Consider the following 7,292-nt stretch of genomic DNA (forward strand, 5'->3'; position numbering starts at 1 on the left):
GGGGATTCTTAACCCCCCCAGCCTGCCTTCGCCTCCGCCGGGGCACGCTGAGGAGACACCCCCGGTAGGGAGAGGTGGCCTAAAATTTAAAAGAAGCGCCGATCACGGCTAAAACCCTCTTTCGATTGAATCATGTCTCCTCGGGAGCCAGCCACCACGCCGCCTCACCCCCCTTGCATGTGATTTTAGTCTTAAACCATGAAGTTAACTAAAACACGAAGTTCCTGATCCCACTTGACGTTAACCGATGTCCACCTCCTGGCGACGGTGCTCCCGGGGAGGAGGCTGTGCTCCGGTCACCTCCTTTGTCACCGAGGGCTTTTCCTGCCCTGGATCTCAGTTTGTTCTCGGCTATCTTGTTTTTTAAATCCTTGATGTAGGTTCCGAGCCCGTGGCTACTTACGAGCTGGAAAACCCCAGGGCTGGGCCAAGTCGGGTACAAGGCGGCCACCTCTTCGCCCCGGCCCGGCCCCTTCCCCTCCCTCGCGTGCCATGTGCGGAGGACGCCGGTGCCCTCGGTCCCCTCACGGTCCCCTCACGGTCCCCTCGGTCCCCTCACGGTGCCCGGGGGGAAGGAGCCAGCAGCCGCCGGTGCCCGCGGCGGTCCCTCAGCGCCCCGCGAGCCCCCCCCTCCGTTCCAGCCCCGCTGTGTATATATATCCTTTGTCCTTCATATGTGAAAGATCCAGTGTTGGAATTTTGGTGTAAATAAACATTTGGTTTTATTTATCGAGGTTAGATTGGCGGCTCCCTGTCTCGGGGGCGCACCGGGCGCCTTCTGTCACACACGGGGGGGGGGAGAGGGGTGGGGGCTTGTTGGGTACTGCGCCTGCGCGCCCCGCTCCGCCCACGTGACCGAGGCGCCACGCGGCCGCGCCTGCGCGCTGCTGCCCCGTGACGTGCGGCCGCGCGCCGCCGGCGGAGGGGCGGGGGCGGACGGGAGCACCGGGAGCGGCCCCGGCCCTGTCCCGGTCCCGGTGCTGGGCCCGGCCCGGTATGCGCCCGGGGACATGGCCAGGCGGAGCCCGCCCCGCAACGGCGTCGGCGGCCACGGTACGGGCCGGGCCTGGCGACTCCGGTAACGCCGGTAATACCGGTAACACCGGACACCTCGGGGAGGTGGGGGGGGGCGCGGTCCCGGTGCGTGAGGGGGGCGCACGGAGCCCCCCGGGAGGGGCGGGACCGGGATGAGGGGGTACGGGGGGGGTCCGCAGCGCCCGGTACCGGGGGCAGGATCGGGCCCGGCCCCTGCCGCCGCCGCCCCCAGCTCGGGGCCCGGCCCCGCTGCCCCTCTCAGAGCCTCCCCGAGCTCCGGGACACCGGGCCCGAGGCACGCGGTGCGGCCGGGAGGCTCCTACCGGCCGCCGGTAACGGGCCGCGGGGGCAGGCCGGGGCGCCGTTCTGCCGGGGAACCCCTCGGGGCTGCCCCCAGCCCGGTACCGTGCCCCCCCCCCAGGCCCGGCGGGGCCGCTGTGCGCTCCCGGGGCTTTTACAGGGCGGCTGGGAGGGATCACCGGGGGGCTGGGGGTGTCCCCGGGGCTGTAACATCACCGGGGTGCAGCACGCTGCTTTGGGTTCTTTTCACCCAAAAAAGGCCCAAAAGGGGCCGCTTTGGGGGCAGGACGGCAGCCTCGGATCCTGCCCCCGGTGCCACCCAGCGCACAGCCCCGGCGGTGCCCTGAACACCCGGCGGCACCGGGCACGGACTCCTTCCCGGAGCTCGGGGCACCGGGAGGCCCCTGACCACCTCCCTGCTGCCCGCACGAGGCCGCGGTGTCGGGTACCGGGGGCAGCCTGAGGCAGCTCCTTCCTCACCCCCCCCCGGCCACTCTCCCGTGTGCCGTACGGGGACGGAACCCCCGGGGACCCGGTGGGGAACCCGCCCGTGGTGAGCTCTGGGCGCGCTCCCCGCTGCTCCCGTTGTGCCCGGGCAGCGGTGCTGCTTTCGTCCTGGTGCTCCTGCGCCTCCACCGACAGCCGGGAGGGAGCTCTGGGGGCTGGCGCTGCCCGCGGCTGCCGTCCGTGTCCCTCCGTGGCAGCTGTCGGTGGCCGTTCCCAGACGTCTCCCAGGCTGGGAGCCCGCGGGGACGCCAAGATCCGCTCTTAGGCAACGCCTGACGCCCGAACCGGCCTCGTGCGGGGCACAGGGAGCTGCGCCCGGGCTCCTGCTGCCTTCACGGCCCGGAGATCTGCCGGGAGAGGGGGGCAAGCGGCCGTGCCGGCGGCGTGGTGGCACCCCGGGGCAGGCAGCGGGCGTGCCGAGCCCGTGTTGGTGGCAGCAGGGGCGTCCTGCTGTGTCCCTGGGACACCCGTCCCCTCTGGTGTCCCCCTTCTGGCCCCAGCTGCTTCCCGTTTCTCGTGTCCGTGACCGCCTCCCCCTGCTCTCCTCGCAGACTTCGACGCGAAGAAGAAGAGAAAAGTGGCGGAGATCTACCAGGCTCTGAACAGCGACCCCATCGACGTGGCCGCGCTCAGGCGCATGGCCATCAGCGAAGGGGGGCTCCTGACGGACGAGATTCGCTGCAAAGTCTGGCCGAAGCTGCTGAGCGTCAACACGGACGACCTGCCCCCCCCCCCCAGGTACGGAGCGGGGGGGGGGGAGGCTCTGCCTCGCCTCCTCCCCGTGCACGTTCCCCCCCGGGCCCACGCGGGAAGGGGAACTTGTGCTGCAGAAGGAGCGCCGCAGCCTCGCGGCCCTCCGTGTGCTGCCTGGCAGGGCAGGAAGCGCCCGGCTTCCTGAAACAACGTTCCCATTGTGCTGCAGGGGCGCCGTCACCTGCGGGGACGGTGCCAGAGACAAATTTGCTCTGGCTGTGGTTCCTGGGGCCTCGTGCAGCTGCCTGGCGTGCGCTCGTTGATGAGCAGCGAAGCATCAAACTTAATTCCTGTCCTGCCAGCGCCGAGGCGGCCGTGCCGTGGCCTGGAAGATCCCGGGGTGCCTCTGCCAGGCGTAGCTGAAGCAGTTTGCACGAAGCTTGCGTGGTGTGGGGTCAGAAGAGAAGCAGGGAAAGTGTCCTTCCCGATGGGGCGTCTGCGTGGCCCCCCCCCGGCTCCTGGTGCAGGAGCTCGAGGTGCAGCCCCGGGGGCAGATTTATTACTGCTGAGCCTGAGGCCGTGCAGAAGCAGCTGGGTGATGCTCGGTGGTCGGAGCTGCTGCGAGACGGCGTTTAATTCCATCTTTGTGCCAGCAGAGGTAACTTGGTACGCCGGCAACTTCTTTTCCCTTCTGTCTCAGCCGCCGCAGCTACCAAGGGCTGGTTTTTTTTTTCCCCTGGATTTCTTCTTCCAGCGAGCCGTTCCCCGTGGTGCCCGCAGCACGGCGTGCCTCGCTGCTGAGCCGCTGGGCACCTCGCAGCGAGGCTGGAGCCGAGCCCCTGCCGGGGGCTGTGGGAGCGGTGTGGGTTGAAGCGTCCTAACGTGCGTCAGCCCAAGCCGTCCTGGCTGGGTTTCCTCCCGCCGAGCGCCGCTCGGGCAGCGGTGAAAGCGAGGGCCCAGGGCTGGCGGGACGCAGGGAGAAGGGGATGCGTGCGGCCTCCTCCTCCTGGCACCTCCGCGGCGCTCCGGGTTAACCACCTTCCTCTTCCCAGCAGGAAAGGAGCTGCGGGAGGACAACAAAGATTACCAGCAGGTGTTACTGGACGTGCGGCGCTCCCTGCGCCGCTTCCCCCCAGGTGAGGAGGGCACGGGGGGGGCGGGGAGGCTGACTTCAGGCGGCGGGGGCTGGTGATCGGAGCAAATTCTGGTTTCGAGCGGTCTCCAAGTCAGATTTCCCTCCGTGCCTCCTGCACCAGAGCAGAGAGCCCCTGACCTCCGGCAGCAGAACGCCTCGGCAGTTGTTTAGTTCTGCTGCGCTATTTATAAAACCCGTAATCCAGCAGCTGTCTGACTGCAGAGCAGTCGTTATTTCTGGCCAGAATCTGCTCCCCCCCCCCCCCTCTGCTGGCTGTTTTTTGCACAAGCAGTTGATTCCCCGCGATTCTCCGAGCGCCAATGCCGCGTGCGAGCCCGGCTCCCGAAGGGTCTGCTGGTATTTGATTATCTTTTTTCTGCCCTTGAGTGCCAACCTCCCGCCTATTTTTAGAAGCATCAGCGAAGTAGGGGAAAAGGAGAACTTGGTCACGGCGGGACCTCCGCTGGGACTTTCTGCTTGGCCTCTGGGCATTTTCTGTGTTGCCGGGGGCTGCCAAAAGCCGGCTGCAGCTGTGCGTGGCAGGAACAATGTTTTTTTCCCGTGACATCCCGTCCCCAAACACGTGTTGTTAGCAGAAGGCCCGTATAAAACCGCGGGGATGGAGGCCTCGCAATCTGAGGCAGCTGGCACGGTTTCTGTCAAAACGGGCCCTGTTCAGTTTCTTTCGAGAGCCCCTGGGAAATGAAAAATGATGAAAATGTCCCCAGCGGCGCTGGCTGTGCCGTGCAGCTCGCTCCTCGCAGCACCGCTCAGACATCCGTGAACCCCCCCGTCTTCCGCGGTGACGCCTCCGCAGGTAGGGGCCCTGCGGCTCCCGAGCTCACCCAGGCTGACTCTTGGGCAGCGGGGTTAGGAATCCGGATCTCTCTGTGCTTCTTTCATCCCCCCTCCCAGTTGTACCACAACCTTTGGGATAGGCAGGCAGGTAAACGTGCCGCGGGTCCTGTCCCCGCGCCCCGTCACCCCGCCGCTGTCCCCGCAGGGATGCCGGATGAGCAGAGGGAAGGGCTGCAGGAGGAGCTCATTGATATCATCCTCCACGTCCTCAAGCGCAACCCCCAGCTGCACTACTACCAGGGCTACCACGACATCGTGGTCACCTTCCTCCTGGTGGTCGGCGACAGGCTGGCCACGGCTCTGGTGGAGAAGCTCTCCACGCACCACCTCAGGTACCCGGGGGGCAGAGGAGCTGCTGCGAGCCCCGTGGGGGCTCACAGGGGGGCCGTGGGGGCAGAGGGGGCCGTCCCGGAGCGTGGTGCGGGAGCCTGCGGGGCACAGCCCCGGGCTGGGGCCGGCACCCATCGTGTCCGTCCCCAGAGGGGTGCTGTGGGGAGCAGCGTGGCCGCGTGAGAGCACATGGGCTTGCAGGGAGCTGTGCTCTGGGGAAGGGATAATTGAGGGCCATCCGTTAATTTATCTCCTGAAGACGAAGCAGCCAGCTCGCGGGCGTTATTCTTAGCTCCCTGGCTCTCCTGGCAGGGCCTCTCTGGCTCCCAGGCTTCTCTGGCTTCCCGCTCAGCGCCCTGGGCACTGTGTTCTGTCCGGCCGGCGCCCTGAGCCCCGGGGTAGCCGCGTCTCCTGCCCGTGTGCTGAAACGGGAACGAGCCCTCAGCCGGGGAGTGCCTTGGAGGGATTCTCCCCCTTCAAAGTGGGGGTTTCGGGTGCTGGAAGGGCTTTGGGGCTCACGCAGAGAAAGAAGTGTCAGCTGGCACCACGGCGAAAATCTGGGAGCAGGTTTTCTGTGCACACCAGACCTTTGGATCCCGGATCCCTGCGCCCGGATCAGTAGGACGGGGGCAGTCCCAAATGCAGAGAATTTCCCGCACCCTGCCAGCAGCGCTGTTCATTGCGAGTGCCTTTATCTACTTGCTGGCTCCCTCCCCAGAGGAGAGCTCGCTGACCTCCTCGCTTGACGGAGTCCTTCTTAAATCTTTCCCCAGGGATTTTATGGACCCGACGATGGACAACACCAAGCACATCTTGAACTACCTGATGCCCATCATAGACCAGGTGAACCCCGAGGTGCACGACTTCATGCAGAGGTACGCAGACCTTTCCGAGGAGCCTCCCAGCTCTGCCCTGCCGCCCTCCCCATGCTGCTCCCAGGGCCAGTAAACCCCAGCAAGCCCCAGTGGAGCACCAGCAAGCCCCAATAGAGCACCAGCAAGCCTTCCCCATGCTGCTCCCAGGGCCAGTAGCGCACCAGCATGCCCCAGTAGCGCACCAGCAAGCCCCAGTAGCGCACCAGCAGCAAGCCCCAGCACCGTCGTGGCTTCAGAGGGAGTTAACAGCTGCCCCGCAGCGGGTGGAACAGGCCAAAGCCACACGGATTTCTACCTCCAGGCAGACCCAAACGTATCCTGCCTGTACCGAGGGCTTCTAAATGGCAGCCCGGGGTTGTGCCTGCTGTTCTTGTAGTTCTGGGAACGATTCCCAGGTTGTGCAGCAGGGACACAGGAGCGTGGGCTGGGCAGAATAAAGCAGAAGCAGGGAGGTAAGTGGGAAGGTTCGGTCCAGAGTCCTCTTCTGGGCAAGTCTCTGTTACGCTTCATGGCCAGAACAGCCGAGCCTGATGGCAAATTCCCAGAGATTGGTTAAGTTTTAGGGCGGAAAAGAATCTGAGAAGTTGACCGTGCTTCCAGATGTCGGGTGTCACCAGGCCAGGGTGCCAGGTAACGATGTGAGGGACACACATGGGGGTGCTCCCGAAAGCAGACAGTTCGGTCCTTTCTGTGGCTGCACCCTGCCCTGGTGGGGCCGTTCTAGGCTGGGCGTGAGAGGTCGGTGGATCTGTGCTGAGCTCCAGATGCTCCGCTGGCAGCCAGAGCTGTCTGCTGGGAGCGGGGGCACCGGGCAGGGACCTCCCGGGACGGTTTCGGGGCTGCCCTAACAGCGTTCTCTCCCCGCAGTGCCGAAGTGGGAACCATCTTTGCGCTCAGCTGGCTGATCACCTGGTTCGGGCACGTTCTGTCCGACTTCAGGCACGTCGTGCGATTATACGACTTCTTCCTGGCCTGCCACCCCCTGATGCCCATTTATTTTGCTGCTGTGGTAGGTGCTGGCTGGAGGGACGGGGGCTGGGTTACCCGAACCACTGCGGGGCGCTGGGGGCTGCCGAGGGTAAAACCACTGCCCTGCTGCGCCCTGTCCCGGCGGGACATTGCATCCCCCTCGAGGAAGGGCAGGTCTGGAGACAGGAGTGAAATTCTTTTCTCTTCTGGCTCTGAAGCGCGTGCCGGGGGGGTGGCAAGGAGTCCTCCCTGCTTCCCTGGCTGCGCTCAGGGCTCGCGGTCCTCCCTGCAGATCGTGCTGTACCGGGAGCAAGAAGTTCTGGACTGCGAGTGCGACATGGCCTCTGTCCACCACCTCCTGTCCCAGATCCCACAGGACCTTCCTTACGAGACTCTGATCAGCAGAGCTGGGGACCTTTTTGTCCAGTTTCCTCCCTCTGAGCTTGCCAGGGAGGCGGCGCAGCAGCAGGCTGAACGGTGAGTGCAGGGAGCACGGGAGCCTCTGTGGCCTGCGCGTTCCCCCAGCTCTCCTTGGTGAAGGGAGCGCCCCTCGTCCTCCCCGGGGCGCCCCTCGTCCTCCCCGGGGCGCC

General features: G+C 65.8%; 1 protein-coding gene across 2 annotated transcripts in view; it reads left to right on the forward strand.

The window, feature by feature from the left end:
- The first annotated feature begins 935 nt into the window (after window positions 1-935).
- The window catches only part of TBC1D20 (TBC1 domain family member 20), a 6,909-nt gene continuing 552 nt past the window's right edge, over window positions 936-7,292 (forward strand). The window contains exons 1-7 of one of the 2 annotated variants that reach the window (XM_035343600.1): window positions 936-1,053; window positions 2,394-2,573; window positions 3,582-3,671; window positions 4,674-4,860; window positions 5,632-5,733; window positions 6,601-6,742; window positions 6,995-7,179. In XM_035343600.1, the coding sequence (XP_035199491.1) occupies window positions 1,011-1,053; window positions 2,394-2,573; window positions 3,582-3,671; window positions 4,674-4,860; window positions 5,632-5,733; window positions 6,601-6,742; window positions 6,995-7,179 (929 nt within the window). In that variant the 5' untranslated portion in view covers window positions 936-1,010. Of the gene's footprint in view, window positions 1,054-2,393; window positions 2,577-3,581; window positions 3,672-4,673; window positions 4,861-5,631; window positions 5,734-6,600; window positions 6,743-6,994; window positions 7,180-7,292 lie in introns of both variants that reach the window. The other variant, XM_035343601.1, reaches the window with a different exon arrangement.

The sequence above is a fragment of the Oxyura jamaicensis genome, chromosome 20, assembly GCF_011077185.1.
Source record: "Oxyura jamaicensis isolate SHBP4307 breed ruddy duck chromosome 20, BPBGC_Ojam_1.0, whole genome shotgun sequence".
Classification (NCBI taxonomy): Eukaryota; Metazoa; Chordata; class Aves; order Anseriformes; family Anatidae; genus Oxyura; species Oxyura jamaicensis.